The sequence below is a fragment of the Astatotilapia calliptera genome, chromosome 6 (genome assembly GCF_964374335.1).
Source record: "Astatotilapia calliptera chromosome 6, fAstCal68.1, whole genome shotgun sequence".
In the NCBI taxonomy this organism is placed as follows: domain Eukaryota; kingdom Metazoa; phylum Chordata; class Actinopteri; order Cichliformes; family Cichlidae; genus Astatotilapia; species Astatotilapia calliptera.
Window position 1 is genome coordinate 20,997,528 of NC_137427.1, and position 24,822 is coordinate 21,022,349.

The 24,822-nt window shown below is 41.7% G+C and overlaps 2 protein-coding genes and 1 long non-coding RNA gene across 5 annotated transcripts in view; 2 read left to right on the top strand and 1 right to left on the bottom strand.

Annotated features, from left to right (window-relative positions):
- The window catches only part of LOC113023424 (putative methyltransferase NSUN7), a 36,428-nt gene that overhangs the window by 4,927 nt on the left and 6,679 nt on the right, over positions 1-24,822 (bottom strand). The window contains exons 6-12 of the mRNA XM_080302215.1: positions 24,555-24,707; positions 24,174-24,357; positions 6,403-6,616; positions 6,079-6,222; positions 5,831-5,932; positions 5,602-5,719; positions 2,151-2,274 (exon numbers count right to left, since the gene is read on the bottom strand). Of these exons, the coding sequence (XP_080158341.1) occupies positions 2,151-2,274; positions 5,602-5,719; positions 5,831-5,932; positions 6,079-6,222; positions 6,403-6,616; positions 24,174-24,357; positions 24,555-24,707 (1,039 nt within the window). The remainder of the gene's footprint in view (positions 1-2,150; positions 2,275-5,601; positions 5,720-5,830; positions 5,933-6,078; positions 6,223-6,402; positions 6,617-24,173; positions 24,358-24,554; positions 24,708-24,822) is intronic.
- Positions 7,162-22,932, top strand: LOC145429453 (uncharacterized). The gene is made up of 2 exons (XR_013909686.1): positions 7,162-7,836; positions 20,597-22,932. It is a non-coding gene; the product is annotated as an uncharacterized LOC145429453 (long non-coding RNA).
- LOC113031715 (uncharacterized) lies at positions 8,077-14,300 on the top strand. Of its 3 annotated transcripts, none has more exons than XM_080302935.1 (10): positions 8,077-8,312; positions 10,249-10,348; positions 10,648-10,794; positions 11,027-11,208; positions 11,452-11,588; positions 11,710-11,803; positions 12,068-12,400; positions 12,589-12,763; positions 12,853-12,977; positions 13,176-14,300. In XM_080302935.1, exons 2-10 carry the CDS (start codon positions 10,264-10,266, stop codon positions 13,500-13,502), a joined length of 1,605 nt encoding a protein of 534 aa, XP_080159061.1. In that variant the 5' UTR covers positions 8,077-8,312; positions 10,249-10,263; the 3' UTR covers positions 13,503-14,300. The 3 variants fall into 3 exon arrangements, with proteins under 3 accessions (XP_080159061.1, XP_080159062.1, XP_080159063.1); XM_080302936.1 differs by lacking the exon at positions 8,077-8,312 and adding an exon at positions 8,442-9,217; XM_080302937.1 differs by lacking the exon at positions 8,077-8,312 and having other exon boundaries at positions 9,226-10,348; positions 11,713-11,803.

A 24,822-nucleotide genomic window follows, 5' to 3' on the forward strand; every position in this document is an offset into this window, starting at 1 on the left:
TACGCTTTGAGTCATTTATAAGCCTCAGAACTTTAATTGCGCTGCCAATGTGGTGGTAAAATGCAGAAGACTACAGTTTACTGGAGAGCGGTATGACTGATTGCAGCCCGTCACACGTGTTTAACAGATAAAATATTTCAGGTTTCAGGCTGATGAATCATTTTCTAATTAAAATGTCTACTTTAAGTCTCAGTGACAAGATCATTGGTCTACCACTTTGGTCCAGGCCGAAATATCTCACCTATCCGGTTGATTGATTGATCAGGAAAATGTGACCACTTCAAAAGCTTCATTGTTATTCAGCTATTAGCTCAAAGCAGCACTGATAACCACACAGAGCTTCCAGCTCGGCTCCTTGAGTCGTGTGTACACCCTTACATTTTTAAATTAAAATGCTAAATCTACAATTTGTGAGGAAATACTGGAGATACTTGAGGGGGGAATAGAGCTCAACAACCTCCCAGATGTGGAACAGGTGCAGTTTGTCCCCTCGTCTATGAGGACGGGTTCTCATTTCTTAATTTCTGTGTATCTGCACGCATCGATGAGGTATCTCTTCAGTGTAACAAAATCTGCAGCCCCAGCTCTGTGTCCATTGTAGTCGCTGTAGTGGTCGTCAATCCAATTAGGCGTGATCATTAGATTTTAAATTACCGCAGCGAGCTGGACAGGACAGAGGTGTCTGCAGCAGCGTGCCCATTTGTGTTAGAAAGATACGATTTGCATTAGAAATGATTCTTTAACCAGCAGCACATTCTGCATGAGAACGTTTAAATGAAACCCTTTCCTGCACATCAATCACCTGGTCTTTATTATGTATGTGTGTATATATATATGTACACACACAAATATCTTACAAATATCTTATTTGTGCCTCTTGCTACACTCTGTGTGTGTGTCTGTGGGACAAATCCAGGAAGAAAGACCAATTTAAGAATGATTCCTGGTAACTTTTATGTCCTCTTTGTTCACAGAGTGCAGGATGTGCTATATTTCAACTGTTATTCTATTAACCGATCCTTCAGCCATGTCTCAAATCAGTGCTTCTCTGCTGAAGGAATTGGCTTGTTCACACTGACAAGTACCTACAAGCAGACTACACGGGTGGTGTTTGCTCTGCTTCTCACTCTCATTTGTCCTACAGCATCCAGCGTTTGAGTTTACTGTCTGCACAAACAGGTTTGTTGTGTACTTGTACATGCATGTCAATTTACGTTTCTGCCTCCATAAAGAGTCATTTTTCTTCTTGTCAAATGTCTGATTTCACTTAAAGGCACTTTCTTGTTTTTTCTTCAGCACTCAAAGGTGTCGAGGAGTTTTAAACTCGTTTCATCCTTCAGCTTTCAAGATGCTACTTTATCTTTTCCATGTTTACTTCCAGATGTGAACATTTAGCATGTAGATCTGCATCACTGCAGAAGCAAATTTTTTAAAGCTTCTTTGTCTTTTGCAACATTCTTTTATGACAATAGATTTAAAGGATCAGCGTTACTAGGGACTTACTAAATATTACTTTCAACTCCTATAAATGCATTTTTATACATGAGTAAACCATTATAAACCCAACGTGATTGAATAGTTTTTGTTGTGGCTGTACGGACCTCACTGCAGCATTTTTCGAGCTGCAGGTGATCGAAGGAGCAGCAGCTCCTTCTGTTGTATTTTTCCCTCTTTTTATGAGTGCAGCAAGAGGCAAGAAAGGGGAGGGGGCAAATGAGGTGATGCAACAAGGCTTGAGGGCTTGGAGGAAAGGCTGAAAGAGCGACACAGAGAATTATCCATTCATCTTGGCTCTGGAGTACTGAAATGTTTCACTGGCTCACAGGCATTTCATCTTTAGCTTGTCTCATTTTTATGGAATATTGCTGCAGTGTTTTTACAGAGCAATGGTACACACACACACACACACACATCTACCTACTGTGTGTGTGTGCGTGCGCAGGCTCACAGAGCTGACTGACCTCCCTGCAGTCAGACAGCAAAGAAGTGCAGCCTCAGCACTACTAGAAGGTCTTGTTGCAAAGCAATTGCATGCGCGCACACGTGTAAATACTCTACACACATCACAAAATCTCAGTCCTTTAAAAGCAGCCTTGTCCTTTATTCTCTTCTTACTTTCATCTTACGCTTTCTCCTCCCATGCGTCTCACCTGTCGGGACAGTCTGGCGACGAAGCAGCCGTTGGTGACCTTCGATGGTTCGAGCCTGAAAAACTTGTGCGAGTCCGTTTCGCCTCCTGATGAGGAGTCGTCCGGGAAAATTGGACCATTCACCCTGAGGGAGCGGTACAGAACGGGAAGAAAAAGAAAGCATTTTCACACTGATTCGTCATCATCACATGCATTTAGAAGAGGATTACTGTAAGCTCAGGATGCATAGTTGTGGTCCTTGGGAACAGTGTGTGTGGCTCATGAGCCAGTGAAAGATGATCACTACACAGTTCATCAAATATGAAACCATAGGGGTGTTTTTCTTCTGTTTCAGCTATGATGCCAACTAAAACCTCCTAAGAGCTACTGACAAAGCAGGGGTCATAAAAATACCACCAAGGCTGTAAACCATAGTAAAAAATACCAACATAAATCGCAGTTCTCTGAACAGAGACTGTACGAATGCTAAATGGTTTTGATGTATTTTTCCTGTGCGGCCCTCAGTCACAAACAAATTTCCTAAATTGGCACTTGGTCGTCAGAACTCGGAGCTCCCCTGCTGTGAGTAAATGGTTGTGTAACGCGCACAAGAACTGCCCGCTTCTGGAAATTGAACCAAAGAGAAATAAATTATTTTGACAACCAAATAAAGAGAACAGGATTTGTTTAATCGGCCTCAGCTTTTCTTCAAACTTTCTAGCGCCGTGGCGAAGTTCTTGAAAAACAATGTTGCTAGCAGTTTTACTTGATATACAAGCAACAGCAGTCACATGAAACAGTACGTGGGCATCCTGCAGTTCAGTGTCAGTGCAGTAGTTTCCAGGCACAAAGGTTTCCTGTATGTAAGTGGATGGGAGTGGGTGGCTCATCAGGTGCTTCTCGTGGTGTCTCTTGACAGATTGTCCTGTTCACAGCCTAAGGACAGTCTTGTTTATGGGCCTCGCAGCTGTTGCTGTCAGGCCATACTTCTGGTCCAAGTTCCCTTCAGGATTCAATATTTTAGGAAATGTTGAATGAGAAATCTCAGCGGACCAAGCGCTGTCTAAATCTTGCTGAAATATGGAGACGATGTGCAGATGTGACCTTCGTTCGCATTAAAATTCTCAATGCAATGCTGATTGTGAAAGCAGGGTGCTCTTTATGTCGAGTGTTTACACACACAGTCAGATTTTTGGTGGGGCAACTTTTCATCTCCACTAAAAGCTATTAAGATAAAACTACGCTCGTGCTTTTATAATGGGTTGTGAGCTCACATGTTAAGTTACATGACTGGAGTCACATGTGTGGAAGCAGAATGTACAGTTCGGCTGATATTGATCCAGGTTTTTTCAGTTTTGCCTCCGTGCACCAACACAGAGGATTTTTAAATCTAACAGTAAAGATGTGACTGAAGTGCAGACTTTTAGCTTTAATTTGGAGGGTTTAACAAAAGTATTGCATTAACTGGACAAATTTAATTTTAAATGAGAAGGGCAGAGCCTATCCAAGCTACCATAGGGCAGGAGGCAGGGTGCACCCTGGACAGATCGCCAGTTTCCTGCAGTGCTAACACAGAGACAGACAACCATTCACACCTATGGCAAACACCCAGGGCCGTGATGCTATGAGGCAACGGCGCTAACCACCGCGCCACCATGCTGCCCTGAATAAATCCTGCTACTTCTATCACAGCAGTCACAGCATCAATAAACACTAATGACCCAGTTTCACTGGCAGCCATACATGCACATGTCAATATGCTGATAATCTGATCATTATCTGGGGAAAAAAGCAGTTCCCCTCCTTTTCTATATTTCTCTTCTAGTTCATCTTGGTTTCATCTGTCCAAATAATCTGTTTTCCTAGAACTGTGTGGGCTCTTTTAGATGTTTTCTGCTGAAGTCTAATCAGGTCGTCCAGTCCTTCAGTGTAACCAGTGATTTGCACTTTGTCATAAACCGTCTGTATGGAGACATCTCTTGATTGTAGATCCTGACAAGGACTCACCTGCCTCCCTCAGTGTTCTTGAGTTGTTTGTAATTCTGTCATCATCCCACTTTGTTTGACTTCTGTGGTCTTTCAGGAATTTTTGGTGTTGCTAAAGGAATTTCCTTGTTTTTAAGAACATACCAGGTTGTGGCCTCTGTTGATGTTTTTGCTCTCTGTGATAGATTTATTATGGCTTTTCAGCCTAATGACGGCTTCCCCCACTTGCACTGACATCTCTTTGGGCCTCATATAAAATACAAAGTTCAACACTGTCATGAAATACCAGGGGAACAGACATCACCTGGCAATGAAACTGCTCGTCCCTTGTCTAAGTACATTCGAGCCTCTGTGGACTGTGTATAAATGTGCCGGTCATTCCTAAACAGTTAATGCAAGTTGCTGAAAGTCAGTGCTTCAATCACACATTTACCATTTGATTTCAAATCCACTGTGGAGGCAAACATACAAAAACTGTGTCAAAAACCTGGCTATGTACTGATCGCTACTTCCTTCCTCCAAACTTCGCTGAAGTGCAGTGGTGTTTGCAGTGCACTGTCATCCCTTGTAAAAACAACTGAAACATCTGTGTCTTCACAGAACAGATACTGGAAACACAGAGATCAAACATGTGCCTAAAATCCTAACGCAAGTTGATAAAAGAGCTTATGTGAGCTGATTTAATAACATTTGGATTCCTTTAAGCGGACGGATGGCAGGAAATGACTTTTGTGGAGCAGCAGGCATGAAACAGACTCTGAAATCTTCTCCGCCCCGTTTACCCCGACTGCGGGATTAATCTCAGGCCCACCGGTAACAGCAGCTGATCCTTTACACTGTCATCAGCCTGCTGACAGACTCTCTCTCTCTTACACACACACTCTCTTATAGAAAGGTAAAAATAATAGGTTATTTAGAAATCCGTGCACGGGAATGGTGACCCAAACCGCCGTATCCGCTGGAATCACATGCTTTCCAAGCTTATAAAGTGAATTTATCAATGTCAGCATGCTTTATCTGATAGCTTTTGTGAGTTTTTGCTCACATGAGCCCCATGCAAGGGTTTGTCCTACCATCTGTGTTTGGACTCAGAGATAATAATCCAGCTGCAATAAGAGAAAACGAACAGTTTAGCTTTAAAAAAGCTAAAATGACATTTGGTTTCTGTGGTTATTGCACGGTGAGCTGAGCCCTAGAAAAGAAGATGGGCTGCTCGTTGCTCCCATTTCTATTTGCTGTGGAAATTAACGAATGATGCCAAAAGATAAAACGAAAAAAAAGGACCATCAAATTAAACAGAAAGTATCTGAGATGGTTTAAGTGCCTCCTGTTTCCTGTTACACTGCCCTGTAGGTTCCTCATTACGCTTGTGTTTGTTTAAGCCTGTGGATTAAAAAAGTACTTTATATTTATATATGACTAAAAGGATTAAATGCCTATTAAGCAGACAACTGTATAAAGATGCAGCCGAGTGTGTTTGTTGTACCTGTAGGGCAGCAGTTTGGGGTGAGTGTGTGTTTTCTCTAACACTCTCTTCACCAGCTGTTCGTTTTCCTCGGGATACACTGAGCGTGTGCAGTAGACCACAGTCTGAACCTTTGGGACTGATGAATGAAGGAAATAAATGAATTTTTTACCAACAGGAACAAAAATACATAACGTGTTTAAGTTGTAGCTCGGTTGGTGAAAAGTGTGTGTGCTTGGTATTTACTCACAGGTGAGAGCGTGTGCCAGCAGTTTCGCCTGCTGGGCGGTCAGAGAGTTTATTTTTCTCTTGGAAACAGAACCATGGGACAAATCTGGCAGCAGACCCCAGTCTGTCAGCAGAGGAGAACCTGTTTAACGTCTGCCCTTGTTTAACTCTACTTGGACATGACTGCATAATATTCAAATGTTAAACAAAACGACATATATTATGTTTACTCATTGAAACAGGAGGTTGGGGTCTCTTATATTTCCCTACCTCCATGTTCACTGTGGATAGCGGGCACCGGGTCATTGAGGGCAGAAGACGAGCACTGAGGCAGCACCATGATGACCTTTACTCGCTGGACGGTGGCATCTACGTCATCCAGACCGTAAAACGCTTGTGACAGGACACGAACGTCTACATCAGGATGTAGAGCAACATGTGAGTGATCGGATTAGTGTTGGCACTGTGCTGCCATCATATGTAATATTCAAAACTCAGGGTTAGGGTTCATGAATGTTAAAGCTTAAAGGACAAATACAGCGACATCAGCAGCAACAGGGACAGATCAGTAAATCTGAAGTGTTTGTGACTCACTTTTTAAGTCCATCTGTGTGAGCAGTTCCTGGATCTCCTCTTTGTGTGAGGGGTTGTGATCAGCGCCACACACCAGCACTCGGACCGAGCGGGCAGCAGCCACAACAGCCACGTGTGCCACGGTCATGGCCGAGAAGGCCCCCACTAGCAGGACGTCGTTTTTATCAAACAGCAGGGGGCGTAACACGCTTGTTGCCACGCACACGCTCCTGTCCTACAAAGACAGACAGACAGGTGTGTCTGCTATTCACACAAGATCGGTGGACTACTTTCTCCTTAAAGAAGCTGGCCCCTCCGGACTTACGGACCGCTGTGCAGCTAATCGAATTCAAGTCATTCAACTCAAGACTTCAGACTTCACATCACAACAGGAAGTCAGCCTGGATCAAAGGCCAAAACTTGCACTTTATCGCACAGCGGTGAAATGCTTTCCACCTAGAAAAAGACTATTAGGCAGCCTTCATACAGACTGAGTGTGTTTCTTTCTGCTGATTTCGATTCCTGTAACCTTTTCCTTCTTAATTTAAGTATTTTATAGAGGAGCACGCAGCGCTCACGCTAAATGCACGTGTTGCTAATGATCTGAAAAATCTGGACCTAAAATGACCGTCAGTAGAAAAGCTGACAAAAACAGTGAGTGAGCTGGATTTCCACTGTTGCTGTTCTTTAAACTGAATATATGCAGTGATTTTTATCTCTCGCTGAATCCTTTTTCACTTTTAACTCTTACCTTCAGCTTTCACTTTAAATCTTTCTGTCAGAGTATTTTTGCTTTTAAAGGTTTTATTATTCATATAATAATCAGCTAAGAGTGTTTATATTTCTGTTCTGTACTCAACCAGCTGCATATTTTAATTGCTGGCTCCCTACTTTATAACGGAAACTGCTTGCCTTCAAATTATCAGTCTTTGCCTTCACATTGTCACTGTTTGCCTTCACACTAGCAGGAAACCGCCACCCACGAGTAAGAAACAACCTTGTAGAGAACACGAAGTTTTTTGATAAACCACACCTGTTTTCTTGACAAGATAAGGATGATATTTCCTTTTTTGTATGCTTCATGATGTGTATAAATAAAGCCAGACTGCACCAAGGAGGTGTGTGAGTCTCTCCCTGAGTCTCTCACCCGTGCACGTTTAAAACTGCTCTAAGTGTCTGAGTGATATTTCATTGCATCTGAGTACTTTGATAATAAAATATCTTTAACATTTAATTGGTCCTTCGAGCCGGATTGGACATTGATATTTTTTCAATGCTCCAATAGGAGACCTTCGTCAAGTCCTGACGTCGTGAGAAGCCCACGCTGTCGACTCCTCTCCAGGCAGAGGATAAAGTCCAGAGACGTGACGTTCGGGTTCTGGCCAGCGTTCTTATAAGAGGTCCACGACTTCAGGGGTTGATGAAGGAAACCAAAGCAACCACACAATAACTCAGGTGAATATTTAGCACTCACTCACATCTTGCGCAAAACGACTGAGGCAACCTGTGGTCTGTACATTAAATAGTTTCCCGTCAATGTATGACAGATTAATTAAGTAACATTCTCGTCTGAAAAAGGACTGGTAGAGGTTACAGCTCGCCTGAAAGAGGGCTTGGAGCAAGTTTAATGTCAAAATACGACAGGATAGTAACATTCTCGTCTGAAAAAGGACTCGTAGAGGTTACACAGCAAAATCCGAAGTGTTGATGTGAGTTAAAATTACTGGTGTTAAAAATTTCGAGTTGAAAAGTGTTGGTTTGAGAGTTACAGTAACACTAACGGTGCTGAAAAAGCTCTGTAGCCGGAGTTATTTCAAAGAGTCAATACTATAACACTCATTTGGAGTTGATTTCCACATCCGGGTTTTTCGCGCTCATGGGCATGAGGAGTCCGCCAGAAGTTTGCTGTCAAGATCGAGGAGGTTGTTCAGGTAAGAACTATACAACAAGACCTATGTTATTTTATCATTATTAAATATTGTAACTAACTAGCCTATAACATTATTTATCAGAAGCCTGCAATATTTTCCTAATGTGGAGTGTATTCATCTGCGGTAAGAGATGGGATTCGTTAGCTTAGGTAGCTAAACTATCCTCTATAACAAGTTAATATTGCAGCGAAAATAAATGCGTGCTTAATATAATTCTCAATTCTAGTTAGTTCTAATGTCATAAGAGAAATGCTTTCCAGTGTTCAATGCTTATTAAATGAAACGAGGGAGGAGTTAGCTATCCTCTGGATATGTTAAATGTAATGTTAAAATTTGAATTTGTGGTAGCCTAGCTGGCAGCTAAGACAAATGCGTTTAGCCCACTGCTTTTAAGGGAAGGAACATTCGCCTCAGAAATATCCTATTTAAAAGTGAACTAAACAATCACATGGAGACGTTCAAGTCAAGTTTTGGAAAGCGTCAAGATAGGCTAATTACACGTGCTACCAGCGAGTTTAGCAGTAGCCTAGCCTACAAATCTTTGAAGTGGCAGGGGGTTATGGAATTCTGTTAGATGTTAGTGACCAAGCAAGGCGCGCTGCGTTTGTGCATGGATTGCTTGCTAACGGTTAGGATATATCATACATGTTGTAGTAGGGCTGCTCAATTAATCGAATTTTAATCACGATTACGATCTGGGCTTTCAACGATCATTAAAAATGACTGAGCCGATTATTAGCCCCTCCCTCGTGCTTTACTCTCGCGCTGCTCCGTGTGGCAAATCGAGCGCACCTCTCTGCATTTCGAACACGTGTCACAACAATTAAGAGGACGCGAGGGAAGCTCGGAAAGCTAAGCAGAAGTTATTTGGAGAGGAGAGTGACTGCCGTTGGTTGAAAAGAGAGGTAAAAAAAACTTCAGTGGTGTGGAAACATTATGGGTTCGCGGAGTCAGACGTGGATCAAGTAGACATAGTGTGTAAACTTTGCTACAGTGTTGTAGCTGCACCACAGAGCAACACTGCAACGTTCACTAAACATAGATGTTTACATTTTTCATTTATTTTTTATATTGCAAACATTTGCACTGTTATCAGTATTTGCACACTATTTTATATTATTTTTTGACAATCTTTAAAGTCATTATTCAATACATTGTTATTGTTAAATAAATATCGTCAAATAATCGAGATCTCAATTTCAGTGAAAATAATCGTGATTATCATTTTTGCCATAATCGAGCAGCCCTATGTTGTAGTAGGCCTAATCTAAGGGAACATTTTCCCCTTTTCTACAGTTTTAGTGAAATAGGCTACCATCCAGTGTTTAAGACAAAGCGGTATAACGACTGAGGGTCGTTGACGTCGCCTCCACTGATAATCCTAGCATGTCGTGTCACAAAACAACCACCACAAAGTAGCAACTAGCCAGACGGCTGTGCATGTGTCAGAAACTCCCGATATAAATGTAAGACTTGCACTCATTAATTTACAGTATAAGGGATATTTGTTGTCATAAGTGAAAGCGTGATGAAGGCAGGTGTGCGTTCAACAGGAAATTTTATGTGGATTATCATCCTGACATGGTTTAAACAGAGATGCTTTTCCCCAAGTAGGCTACAGCGATTTACTCGCAACATAGCAGAACTAAGTATCTAGCCTGCGTGCAGACGAGAAGATCGCCGTTGTCGTCTTATAAACATGTGGATGGGTGGATAATTCATTGGATGCTATTTCTGTGTACCCAAGTTCAGCTATTTTAGTGCGCAGGGGGAAGCCAAATTATGTTCCTGAGGTTGAAGTGGTCTGTCACCCCTTCACAGATCATCACACAATGTATAGCCTAATATTTTCTTAAAGTTGTCCGGATTTGTTGCCACTTAAGCTATGGTTTAAATATATGGTAAAAAATATTCTGTGCCCCCTTCTCTCCACCAGGTGCTGTTGTAAGACATGTTGCTGAAAGTGAAATACCTCAATGTAAAGAAGTACATTAAATTGCACGCAGGATTCACTTATCTAGAATTCATCAGTGAAGGTAAGATAACCTGGCAGAACAAAATTTGTTGCACATGTATCAGTTCATCATGTTTGCATCTCATCTATTTAAAAAACGAATTAAATGTTAACACATTTTATTTTAATGTGTGACATTAAAAACAGTACAGAGCAGTAGGCCTAGGCCTATATTGTTGCTGCAGACTTGTCTAATTTAACCATTTTAAAGACAGGTAAAACAGCTGTTAATAAATATTAGCTAAATAAAAAAGTCAAAATTAGTTTTTAAAAAAGTTTTTCAGGCATTTTAGGTGACATTATGCTTATCTTTTTGTAAAGCCAAAACCAAGTTTGGACTTCCGGATGCTGCTGACCTTGATATTTTCGATGAAACTGACACAGCTGTCGAAGAAGACATTTTTCTGGAGTTACTGGAGGCCCAACCAGACCTATGCCTGACAATACGTGAAAAGATTTCAGATGAAGGTAAATGTTATCATAACTTAAATTTTCAGAGTATAGCCCACTCAATGTAGAGCCAAGTTCTTTTGCTCTTGATGCAGATGACATTGACCTGTCTTCATGCAATATACATGACAGTGGACAGGGCTGGGTCATATTTGTATAGAATGTTGTCTGAACATGAACATTGAAATTGTGTTATTAATGGCATTGTGGAGTAGCCTAAAGAAAGTTAACCAAATCATCTCTCCCAAAGATTTTTGTCCTTTAGCTCATTCCACACCATCCTCCTCGGATACATTATCTTCCCTCACGGACACTATATCACTTTCATCAAGTGACAGTGACCTCAGGGAAAAGGGCATTCCTGCAGGCCGCAGTAGATCCAGCAAAGACAGTTCTGCACCAAATGTTTCTGTGTCAGAGGCTGCAAAAGAGGTAATTGAGAACAGAAAATGTCTTTTGTATTTTTGAGTTGACACCATTTATACTGTAGATTGTTATACAAATTGAAATTCAAAACATGGTGGTTCCCAACTTGCCCTGTATGAAAAAATGTTAGTAGAAGTTAGTGCTTCTTGCTAGATATGTCTTTCACAGGTTTGTTGACATTCCTCTAAACTTTCACCTTTACTGACAAACAAGTTTTTATTGTTATTATTTTCCCTTTTATATGAGCAGATGGTTAAAAATGCCTTGACTAGGAAACCTGGTGGAGAGGAAATTCTTGAAGAATACAATGCCGAAAATTCACTGAGCCACCGCACCCGGCGGCAGCTTGTTAACATATTGGCAAGTGATATGACTGAGAGACATGGGTAAGAGTAATAGTACCTAATAAAAAAGTAAAGATGGGCCATATGGAATATTCTTGTAATGTATACTGCAGTAAAGACACATACTTCTGATTTAACATTGTCAATTGTATTTCCTCTATAGCAGAATTCCCTCCCGTAAGCAAAAGGAGAAATATGCCCTTGGAATAATTACACTCTTTCCCTCATTGAAGGATCCATTTTCTCCAAACGGCTATGTAAGTCATGCAGTGATTGTAAAACAGCACATTATTTAGTTTTCATCATGGAATAATTACATCAGCTAAATGATTTAAAAGAAAAATCTTAATTCCTCTTTCGTAATAACTATTGTCATAAAACTGTATTGAAATTGTGGATGTTGTTTAACATGTATTGCACCTGTTACATGATAATAGTCCTTGGGTTTCTTTTTGCTGAATCTGCAAAGTCTGTAAGATCGCATTTGATGTTTATTTTTCATCTATGTTTAAATGTGACAGGAGCATTTCTACGACGGAGTGAAAGGCACTGGATATATAGCGTGGCGCCTCAAAACCATGTCCAGGTCTACAACCAAACGGCCAGTGAAGGAAGTCCCAGTGCATCAAGAACAAGGGCCTAAGCGCAGAAGATTAGCAACCACATTGCCTCAGCAACTTGATGGAGATGCCTGCAAGGAGGCCATCTCATTTCTTGTTCACTCTCCTGATGAAGCAAGTGTATTTCAGAAGATGAAAATGACGTTCCAACATCGCCAGGATCTGGTGCATGATCCACAAAGAACTGCAGATGTCTTCAAAACATTTCCACGCTTTTTGGATGTCAAAGGACTAGTAAGTCAAATCACTTGATATTTTCAACTGTTAATCCTTTTTTTTTTGTTTTGCTGATGTGGATGGCAACAGTAAAAGATGTGATCATTGGTCATCCCAGTCAGGCTATATCCCATATTGGTCAAAATCACATTGCAATGTAAACAATGTTGAGCACTGTCTTTATGTCCTGTGTGTATGATGAACAGGTCAATCAAGACTTCCTGCTGCTGTTTGGTGCTGAAACAGCCACCAAGTTGCTTGAGAAGTGGGACATGTCATTCAAGCCAAAGGTTATTAAAGAAGCCAAACAGCTGACTCAGTCAACTGACCTGTGTCGTTTGATAAAAGCTGCTGAGAAACCAACAGAGAGTGATGTAAATGGTAGGCGTCGCACCATGCTTGTTTGATTTTAATAATATTTATTTTTACCTGTCATTTTGAAATTGTTTTATAAATTCAACCATACACAGACTGGGACAGTGACATGGCCTCTCTGCTGCTACTCCTTCAACTTTTGCCACCCACAGCTGGACGAAAGAGGAGAACCAAAATAAGTCCAACTGATGCAGCACACAAAATGGTGCACTTTCACAAGGTAAATATGTTGTCTCACTTTTTAAAATCCTACAAAACACTTTTTCAGTTTTTGCACTTTTTAGTTTTCCTCTCCATGAAGTATGTGTCTTAGTATTTTGTAATAAGTTAGCAAGGCACATAATGTCAAACTGAATGAATGGTTCATACTCAGCAAGTATAAGCTAGGCCTATATGTCAATATCTCATTTGTTTTTAGTCATGCTGCAGCATTGATGAACACTTGCAAGCAAGAGATGGTAAACAACCATACATCCTCGCTGTTGGTCGAACCCAGAACAGCATTGACACCTTCTACATCGCAGTGGACAAACAGCTCATCCCCTGCCAAGCCACCAGCTCACTCAGTGCTTTTGATGAACTTTTCAAATCCCACTACGTGTTCAACTTATCTTACGACGAGTCACTGGTTCATCTCTACAGTTTTGTGCAGACCACCATATTCAACATTGATGCCACCTCAACAGATGAGTCACCACGTGTTCGTGAGTTGCGTGCCAAAATGTTGAATGAGAACCATGTTTAAATGTTTTATCTGTCAAACTCTGCATAGCACCAGTCAGGCTTTGATAAGTCATTTGCGACTAGGTCACAGTTTTTATCCAAGCACCAAATTTAATGACTTGTTCAAATTGTTGTATCCAGGTAGGAACATGATTCCCAAACACCACTTTATGTTGCACTACCCAACTTGCATCAGAAAAATTGGGCCATTATTGCATGTATGGAGCATGAGAGGTGAGGCTAAACATAGGGTGTTCAAAGACACCCTTAAGAACTTTAAGAACATCACAGTGTCACTTGCCAAAAAACATCAAACATCCATAGCATACAAGTGGGAGACATGTCCTTTAAGCCATGTTGAGTATGGGCCCTTGAAATCATTTGATGTTGATAGTGAGGAAAATAGTGAAATGATCTCCCTAGGCTTGCCTGCTGTTGCAGAAGAGGCTTTCGCTGCTAATTGGGTTAACATTAATGGGACTGAGTACAGAACAGGATTGGTCATTTGTTGTGGTTCTGAACATGAGATGCCGGTGTTTTGCAGAATAAAAACAATAGTTTTGGTCAATAGTCACACCTACTTCATAGTTCAGAAGCTTGTGGTTGAAAATTTCAGTGAACATTGCCATGCTTATAAAGTGTTTGAAACGGATGAAAAAGATGTTGTTAAAGCAGACTGTATTGAAATATACAAGCCCTTTGATTTGCAAAGTGCTTATGGTGATGATGATGGTCTGTACATTGTGCCATTATTTTTGTTGTGAACGTATGCTGTATGGTGCTTGGAATTTAATATTTATTAAAATGCTTATGTGACCAATTTTATGTTTTCTCCTTTTATCCTGTAAAGGGACTTAACAAGGACTTTCACTGAATGTAACACAGTAGTCATACAGTAATTGCACTTTAATGCATTTTTGTATTCAGACAATTAATACAGACTAGTATTTAAAAGCTCATATATGTCACTTTAAAGTGCCAAAATAACACTGTAAAAGTTACAGAATAACACTCTAAGTGAAAACAGTCAACACAATCCAGTGTGAAAATAAACACTTAAAAGTGTCATAAATAACACCATAGTTGTTGTGTAGTAACACCCTCAGTGAAAAGAGTTAACCCAAGCCAGTGTAAAAGTGAACACTTATCAGTGTCCTAAAACAACACTATAAATGTTAGGTAGTTACACTCTGAGTGAAGACACTTCACACCATACAGAGTGAAATTTTAACACTATGGGTGTTATATTTTTAACACTACAATGGAGTTAAAATAATAACACTTTGCAAAGTGTTACTTTAACTCTAAACCAGTGAGAATTATATAAACACTGGAAAAGTGTTAACTTTAACACTATAGGAGTTGAATTAACACTGGAGATTTTGCTGTGTACGAAGCAGCTCGCCTGAAAGAGGGCTTGGAGCAATGTAGAAAGACACAGTGTTGCCCAGAATAAAAAACTCATTACGCGTATAATCTGTTGTTTTACTGTTTTGTTGGTGGAGTAAGTTGATTTTACAGCACATTAAGGAGGCTGAACTACTCCACCGAATTGTTTACCGTTGGTTGCTCGAGTTCTGGTGGAACGGGAAAAGGTTGTGTTTCATCACATAAAATTGACACCGCTTTCAAGGCTAGCTTGAAAGTAGAAGGCCGTGTCAATAGCCTCTCCCATTCCTCGTGCCAGAGAAAGCACCACGGGTGTGTATGTGTGTGTGTAAACGCAAATATATTTATAAATAAATAAATAATAATAACAAGAGGAAAAAATAATAATGGGTAATAAATCAACAAAACTCACTGCTGACGAGCAGTGGCTAGAGAAAAAATGTCCAGGCGCCGGACTAATTAGCGCAAATAGATGGAGAAATCCAAAGAAACTAAACTGCCCTGCGTGGGAGGGACAATGTACTCCCTTTGCAGTGACTGCTTTAAAAGAGACCCTCCAAGCGGAACTAAACAATGAAAAAAGCTTTAAAAAGAAAGCCAAACGTCTCACAGAGTGGCAACATTTTAAAGCCTGGATGGCAGAAAATGATAAACGCACAAAGGTGCGAGAAGAGAAAAAGAAAAAGAAAAATGAACAAAGTAGTGAACTAAAAGATCCACAACACCCAAAACCACCTCCTCCATATGTGCCTGCCCCCGGCCCGTCTAATCAGCCAGTATCAAAAAACCCCTTCACTGACGCGCCAGGCCCATATGATTCAGCAAGACAGGCATTAAATTTAATGACAACAAATCACCATAAGGAAGACATAGGGAAAGACCCGTCAGGTAGGGATATGGGAGGACAGATTGACCCCCCAGGACCGTCAGGTCTGTTTCCAATGATAGCCACGCCCAACCCAAGATATGGCCAACTAACGGGTGGCGATAATAATGAAAGAGACAACAACCCTTTCCTATATGTTTTCAGAGCATGGTCCCAAACTGACAGATTTAATGTTTTAAAGGACGTTCCACTGTTAAATGAAGGTTTTGAGCCATGGAGGGAGGCAGTTGAGTTAATTAGAACACACTGGCACTTGAATGGCCATGAAATGCTCCAGGTAATTCAGGACTTATTAGGTCTAAAAATGGGAACAGTAAAGGGAGACTTCACGGGGTCAGATGACCAGGGTATAGCCCTGCTCCCCACCTCTGAGCCTCTAAGGGCTCAGTTGGCAGGATTATATGAAAGGATTAGAGTCCGTCTAGCCCCAAGAGCAGATTACGGCAAAATAGGCGAGATAAAGCAGAAGGAAGCTGAGACTGCCTCTGACTTCCTCGATCGCCTACGCCCAGTTTTCAGACAACATTCAGGTTTAAATTACCAGGAGGAGCCACAAACACCATTTCAGCAACAGCTAAAAAATGCATTTCTGAACGGCCTCCTCCCAAAAGTGAGGGCCCACGTAGAAAAACACTGGGTCACACAAAATACAGGAAGTCTGTCAGATGCACTGCAATATGCTGAACACGCAGTTAAAATACAGAAGCAAAAAGAAAAAGGAGGCGTCTTTACTGTAGATCCAGCAACAGGATTGGTGGCATTCTCTGGAGAATACAGAAGACATAAACCAGGCCCCTACAAAGGAAAAGGAAAGGCAGGAGGAGGGCGAAAAGGAGAGAGAAGACTGAAAGACACAAGCTGCTACAATTGCGGAAAGGAGGGGCATTTTGCTCGCGAGTGTAGACATAGAAAAAAGGATGACACTGAGGAAGAGGATGAAAGAAATAACAAATGACTAGGAAAAAGCACAGAAGCAGAGAGCAATGAAAACACGGACGTGTATAACATAGAGCAATTGCTTTTGGGCTCTGAACATAAACCAACTGTAATTATATACGTAAATGGGCAGCCAATGACGATGCTCTGCGACACTGGAGCATGTAAAACTGTACTGATTAAAAAACCACCAAAAGTGAAATTCTCTAATGATACTCTGATAGTTAAGTCAGCATCAGGACATGTCAGTACTAAATCACTGACTGAGCCTCTACTCTTATCTCATGAAGACAGCGGCCGCAGCTGTAAAAACCAGTGCATATATGACCCATCTTGCCCAGTTAATCTTCTAGGGAGAGATGCGCTAGAGAAACTGGAAATAGGAGTATTGCCAGGACCAGAGGGCATGTATGCAAAGCTAATGTTAAACGAGAAACAAAGTCCAGCAGATTATCAGATTAATGTGTGTCAAGGACTCGGACAGCCTCACTACTACTGGACATTAGACCTGCCCTCACTAGAGCCTTTACAACACATAGCAAATCGATATCTGCCAACTCATTCAACACGACAGGACTACACTCAGTATCACAACACATTGAGGTTCAAACAGAGTCCAGGTCCTAATCCTGTGTATGACCAAGAAGTACACAAGCTAGGACCACAAATGCTGACATTACAGTACCTATATGTCACCCAAAGTGGTAATGCAGTGTGCTCTGTGCTGCAGCCTGAGGCAGTACAACGAGTAAATAGGATGCCAAATCCACATGTGTCAGTAGCACACAATGACAGTACTGAGTGGAAAGATTTAGGCCGCATTCTCACCCAAGTTGAAAGAGACAGATATGAAAAAACTGAGGACACGCATGAAGGATGGCTACAAGGTTGCAGAACGGGATGCATGAGATACACATTAGGGTGGGTGATCACTACCCACCCAGCCACATACATGACTGACAGCACTGATTTGCATGTGCAGGAAGATAGTGAAAACTGACATGTACTCTCATTAGAATTACACCCAGAACTACAAGAATTGCCCACAACACTATGGTCCACAGGATCGACAGATGTAGGATTAATTAAAGGAGCAGATCCTGTTGTAGTAAAAACTACTACAACCTACAGGCCAGTTAAACCACAATATCCCTTGACGGCAGAAGCAAAAGCAGGGATCAGGCCAGTAATTGCAGATATGGAAAAAGCAGGCATTTTAGTGAAAACAACTAAAGCAACCTGTAACACTCCAATCTTCCCAGTGAAAAAAGCAAACACAGGAAAATATCGCCTAGTGCATGACCTCAGAGCAATAAACGAAGTAACAGAACAAATCCCACCTGTGGTAGCAAATCCACACACAATCTTAAATCAAGTGACGCAAAAAGAACAATGGTTCTCAGTCATAGATCTGTCAAACGCGTTCTTCTCGGTGCCATTACACCCAGATTCACAAAATCTGTTTGGCTTCACCTTTGATAACGAAAAGTATACCTATACAAGACTGCCACAGGGTTTTCAGAACAGTCCCACCCTGTATGCAGAGGCATTAAAGAAATCTATGTCACTATGCACACTCCCTGCCACAGGGCAATTTCTTCTGTACGTTGATGACATTCTCGTCACGGGAGATACACGAGACAACTGCAGAAAAAACACCATGACTGTGTTGAAACATTTAGCACAGCAGGGCCATAAAGTATCACAGCACAAGTTACAGCTGTGGAGCCAAGAGGTCACATACCTTGGCCACAAACTCACAGGAGAGGGAAGAACACTGTTAGACAGCAGAAAACTAGCAGTACAGAATGCTCCAAAGCCTCTCACAAAACAACAAATGATGAGTTATTTAGGTCTCTGCAATTTTTGCAGATGCTGGATACCTGAATATGCTCTGCTAGCTCAACCTTTGCAAAACTTAATTTATGGAAAAAATCTAGCACTGAAAGATAAAATAGAATGGACACCAGAAGCAGAAAAAGCATTTAATGATCTAAAACTTGCACTGCAGACGCGCACAGTTTTGGCATTGCCAGACTATGAAAAACCTTTTTACTTGCATGTAGACGGAGGTGCAGGCTACATGAAGGCCGTTCTAACACAAGCCTTTGGGGAAAAGCAACGCCCTCTTGCATTTTATTCGTGTAAGCTAGATTCAGTGGCCTCAGGACTGCCCTCGTGCGTGCAGGCATGCGCAGCTGCAGCAGAGGCAGTTAAGAAATCCGCTGACATCGTCTTAGGACACACATTGATCGTCAAAGTTCCCCACGCTGTAACCTCCATCTTACTGCAGGCGAACTTGTCTTATCTCACACATGCAAGACAGCTCTCATACGTAGGCATCTTGTTATCACAGTCACACATTACAATCGAGAAGTGTGGTCAGCTAAATCCCAGCACACTTCTCCCCACATCAGAAGATGGTGAAAAACACTGCTGTATGGAAAAGCTAGATGAAGAAACAAAACCACGAGCCGATATATATAGCACACCACAGTCAACTTTCACTGACATTTTTGTAGATGGATCAGCTTCTAAAAATAGCTTAGGTCGCAACTGCGTTGGTTATGCAGTAACCACAGTAGACACAGTTCTGGAAGCAAGACCTTTGACTTCCTCTAACTCTGCACAAAGTGCAGAACTTACAGCTGTTGTGAGAGCATGTAAGCTGAATGAAGGAAAAAGCATAAACATACACACAGACAGTCAGTATGTCTTTGCAGCAGTACATCATTTCGCAAAGATTTGGCAGAACAGAGGCATGGTCACTTCTACTGGTAATCCAGTACAGCATGCACACCTTTTAAAAGAACTGCTAGAAGTGATAACACTGCCGAAAAAATTAGCATTGTGCAAATGTGCCGCACACCAAAAAGATAACTCAGAAATTACTAAAGGCAATAACTTTGCAGACCAAGCCGCAAAAAAGGCAGCACAACAACATATACAAACTTTAATATCTGAAACATCAACGTTAATACCACTTGATGTACTTAAAGATGAACAGAAAGCTGCATCCATCACAGAACAGAAAAAATGGTTAAGGTGTGGAGCACAGCTAGAAAATGACCTAATGACCTGTAATGGCAAACCAATACTGCCAAAATCTCTACACAAGACAGCAGCATTAGTGACACATGGCTTAACGCATTTGTCAACGGGTGGAATGATGAATGTCCTCTCTAAACACTTCTACACTCAAAATTTTGAAAATTCAGCAAAGGAATTCATCAGAACATGCATGATTTGCCAAAGACATAATGTACAGGGGAACCTCCGACCACAAAGAGGTCATTTCCCCACACCACCTCACCCTTTCCATACAATCCACATGGATTTTATTGAACTTAACGAATGCCAAGCATCAAGATATGCTCTAGTAATTATAGATGTATTTTCAAAATGGCCAGAAATCTATCCAGTCAAAAGAGCAGATGCAATATCAGTGGCAAAGTGTTTATGCAATCACTTCATCCCCACATATGGCATTCCCAGTCTGATAAGGTCAGACAATGGAACACATTTTGTTAATGACATCATCAGCAAAGTCTCTGAAGCTCTAGGATTTAGCATCAAACATCACTGTGCATATCACCCACAAAGCGCAGGATTAGTGGAAAGAACTAACGGCACAATAAAACAGAGATTAAGAAAATGCATGGAAGAAACAGGAAGACCATGGCCTGAATGTCTAGGCCTAGTAAAGATGTGGATGAGAATAACACAAGGTTCTCAGAAACTTACACCTTTTGAAATCATCCACGGGAGAGCGTTTCCATTGCCAATTACCAGTGAACCTATTAATAAATCAATAAGGGAAACTACCCTAGCAGAATGGATGACTAAACTGTTTGAAAATAAAGAGATTGTGTTAAACAACCAACTGCCGAGTGATTTCTCTCCAGTGTCTTGCAGGTTACAACCAGGTGATTGGATCCTGATCAAAGTACTCCAGAGAAAGAATTGGAGTTCACCAAGGTGGGAGGGCCCATACCAAGTCCTACTTACCACACCCACCGCCTGCAAAATAGCAGAAAGACCATCTTGGATCCACCACAGCCACTGTAAAAAAGTGAGTGACAATCCAGACGCTTAGACGCCGGCTCCCCTGGCTTCTAGGTGATCTATTGGTGAAGGGAAGGGCTGATTGGGTATATCCCGCCCTTTTTTTACTTCTCGCCAATAGTCTACTCACCAGAAGTCTAGGTGTGCCTGGTCATCATGAAGACACTTGTCCTCCTAGTGGCCAGCATTGCGCTCCTAGTGAGCCTACTAACACTCACCCAGATGAGAGGAAATAAACAACACCACCTGCAAAAAAGATGGACACATGATAATTCGCATCTACGTGACCTGAACCAAGACCATAACCACCCATGGATGAACAACGCGTGGTATAGATATGTGTATGATAGAACACGCACCGACAACAGCACGGAATGCTATGTATGTTCACATATGCCAACAACAGCCGTACACGCAACAATATATGGAAAGGCACCTGAACTTGACGAAGCGATGTGTGTGTTCAACAAAGCAACAACTGGCAATTGCACACGCAGAGATTTGATGGCAACAGGACTGACCCTAAAAGGTCAAAGCACAAAGAAAGAAGACCTAATTCCATGGTGTAGTGACACAGACGTCAAACGTGTCACGAAACCACTTTCACAACGACGTATCCTAATTGAACAGACAACCCCTTGTGCCTACAATCTGACGAACTGGAACTACACCTGCAACGAAAAACATTGGGTAAACGTCAAAGCCAACAACACAAAAAACAAATCATTCGCCATAGTTTTGCCGCCGGACATACAGCACCCAATGTGTTTCAACTTCTCCGATGGAAACAGGAAACTTGGACGAAACCGCAACTGCACACAGACACTTGACCTGACCCAATCCAAAGGAATACACACCTTCAAAAATTGAACTTTCTGGGTCCAGGGAGCCGCTTGGGCCTGCGGGCCTAAAACCTACTTCATGCTCCCACCGAACTCCACCGGTCTGTGTGCACCAGTACTAATTTCAGACCACACCTTCAAGATCACAGCAGAGACACACACGTCAAGAGCAAAACGTGAAGTTGCTGAAGTCACTGAAGTAATGCCACATGACTCAATCTATGGATCAGATGTGCCCAAGAACTTCAAACTATGGACTGATGGTCAGAAAGTCCTCCACTCCTTGTTCCCTTGGGTAGGAGTTGGGAAAAACATGCTGAGGATCGAGACACTTGACTATCGATTTGGACTGTTCCTAAATGCTTCAATGAAAATCAACAAAGCGCAAAATGAAGAACTCGACGCAATACGCATTGTAGTGATGCAACACAGAGTCGCACTAGACATGATTCTAGCTGAAAAAGGAGGTTTGTGTGTATTGTTTGACACTACATGTTGTACATACATCCCAGACAACATACACTCACAAAACATGACCGACGCTTTGAACACCTTGAGAAAGATTGAAGATGCTGAACAACAAGACTATGTCACAAGCACTGATGATTGGTTGACATGGTTACTAGGTGGTTCATGGAAGTCCCTTCTGATTAAAGGACTTGTTGGAATAGCATGTTTGCTTTTACTGTTATGTGTTTTCACAACATGTGTAGTACCCTGTCTGAAGAAAATGGTATCAAACATGGTGACAACTTCTATCAATGCTTATGTGATGATGTCTCAAATGGAAGAAATTTTGAAAGATGATCCATACAGTAATGTTTAGTTTAATTGAACACAGGACTGTTTTATGACGTTCAAACCGAAAATGTTTAGACAAGAGGTTATGAACTGACAAAAATAACAGTACTGTCATGTGAGAAATCTAAACAACAGGAGGGAATGTCAGAGTATTTTTGCTTTTAAAGGTTTTATTATTCATATAATAATCAGCTAAGAGTGTTTATATTTCTGTTCTGTACTCAACCAGCTGCATATTTTAATTGCTGGCTCCCTACTTTATAACGGAAACTGCTTGCCTTCAAATTATCAGTCTTTGCCTTCACATTGTCACTGTTTGCCTTCACACTAGCAGGAAACCGCCACCCACGAGTAAGAAACAACCTTGTAGAGAACACGAAGTTTTTTGATAAACCACACCTGTTTTCTTGACAAGATAAGGATGATATTTCCTTTTTTGTATGCTTCATGATGTGTATAAATAAAGCCAGACTGCACCAAGGAGGTGTGTGAGTCTCTCCCTGAGTCTCTCACCCGTGCACGTTTAAAACTGCTCTAAGTGTCTGAGTGATATTTCATTGCATCTGAGTACTTTGATAATAAAATATCTTTAACACTTTCAGATTTACAAGCAGATCTCTAGTCCCCTCTAAGAATGACGTCAGCTGTTGGTGATCACCATCTTGTTCTTTGAAACCAGACTTCACAGTTATGACTAGAACTGACTGAGAAACTAAGGACTCCCATCAGGCAGTAATAAATAATGCCAGAAGGTTTTTCTGAGACCGTACATCCATCAAGAAAGCATTTACCCAGGTAAATCAAGTAAGGGATAGCTTTAATCTCATAGACTTTTATGCAGTCTGACATACTTCTGCTTCCAGAGCAAGTTCCCGCTGCTGATCATTAGAAAGAATGCAGATTTAAAGGACATCTGCAATGGCTTCACTCCTCTTGATTTAGTCTGTATGCATTTTCCAATAAGCACCACTGCTTGAAAACATAAATCCTGGTCGAGTCACTTGAGGGGCTTTAATCTACCAGCTCTCTACTACAAACTGTCTGATTTGTGGCATCCACACCTCCCACGTCTCAGGCAGCATCTTCACCTAAACTAAAGACTTCCAGTGGTGAGAATGTGCCCAATCCCAAAGATCGCCTGCTGTGTGCTACTTTGTTCTGACCTGACTCTCCTGATGTTGTCTTGAGTTTACGTGTGAGAACACCTCATGAGTCCAGCACTCTTCCCCGCTCTTTGCTCTAGTTTGCTAAGGTTATGTTCAAGTGCTCACCCCAGAGAAAACAGGTTCTCAGTTATCCTGGTCATGGTGGCCTTAAGAGCTTGAAAGGAAGGAAACCCACCCCACAAGGGGTGAAAAAAGGCAGGGGTCATTATCACCAGAGGTTTTGGGGGAAAGCAGTGTGTGTGGGGGTTGAGGTCTGGTAAGGGATCTCAAGACATAAATTGTAGGTGGGTGACAGCAGGTGTCCTAAGCCACCACCTCTGTTCGATGATGGTCACTTATATTCCTCTTTCAAGCCATTTTGCCATCCCTGAAAGAGTGACCTTTGACCTTTAAGTGCAAGTACACTCTGGAGACTCAGCTACACATTAACGGCGAGTCAACAGCCACCTCCTAAGGGACTAATACCTGAGACTCTCCACCTTTAATTTTTAATACTGAAGAAAACTCTTGGATGAAAGGTGACATGTCTTCCGAAAACCTCTGACGAAGTCTTCTCACCTTCTTTTTAAGCTCTTAAGACTCAAATATAGGCACACCCAGATTTCTACCTGTATGTTCAGCACACGTGTGGCGGTGAGGCTGCTGTGCTGGAGCCAAGCTTGAAGATGCTGCGAGAAGATGAGTGTGTCGGGACAGAGGGGGTCCCTGCAGAACGTGAACTCCGCGAGTTCAGTCTCGTTCTCCGCTTGACACAAACCGGCGCTTTGTAACGCTTCACACATCTCGTCAAGACTACAGGGAGAGGACAAAACATGCTGTCAGAGACACACATCACCAGGTACAGATACAGGAGACTAGATTGTAATACAGAGACACCAGTGCCCTCCGATTAGCTGCATGTCAGTATTCTGCTTTAACCACCAGTAAACTTTACCAGGCATTAAACACATGCTGCATTAAGCCAAAAAAAAAAATCATGCTGAAACTACCTGATCTTGAGAGTGTCGATCCATGCGCACAGTGGCAGACCTCTTGCTCGGTGCTGTTTGGTCCTGACGCTGTCGGACAGGAAGCAGGAAACACTCTGCAGATTCTGCTTCACTCTGCAGCGAGCTAGAGAGGCAGCCAGCTTGGTCTTACATCTGTAAAAACACAGCAGAGCCCATTTTCATGTTTCTTTGATTCAGTTTTGGTTATTTGGTTATGCATAAATAAACTTCTGTTGTTCGCATGTGACTTTTACACTCGCACACACAC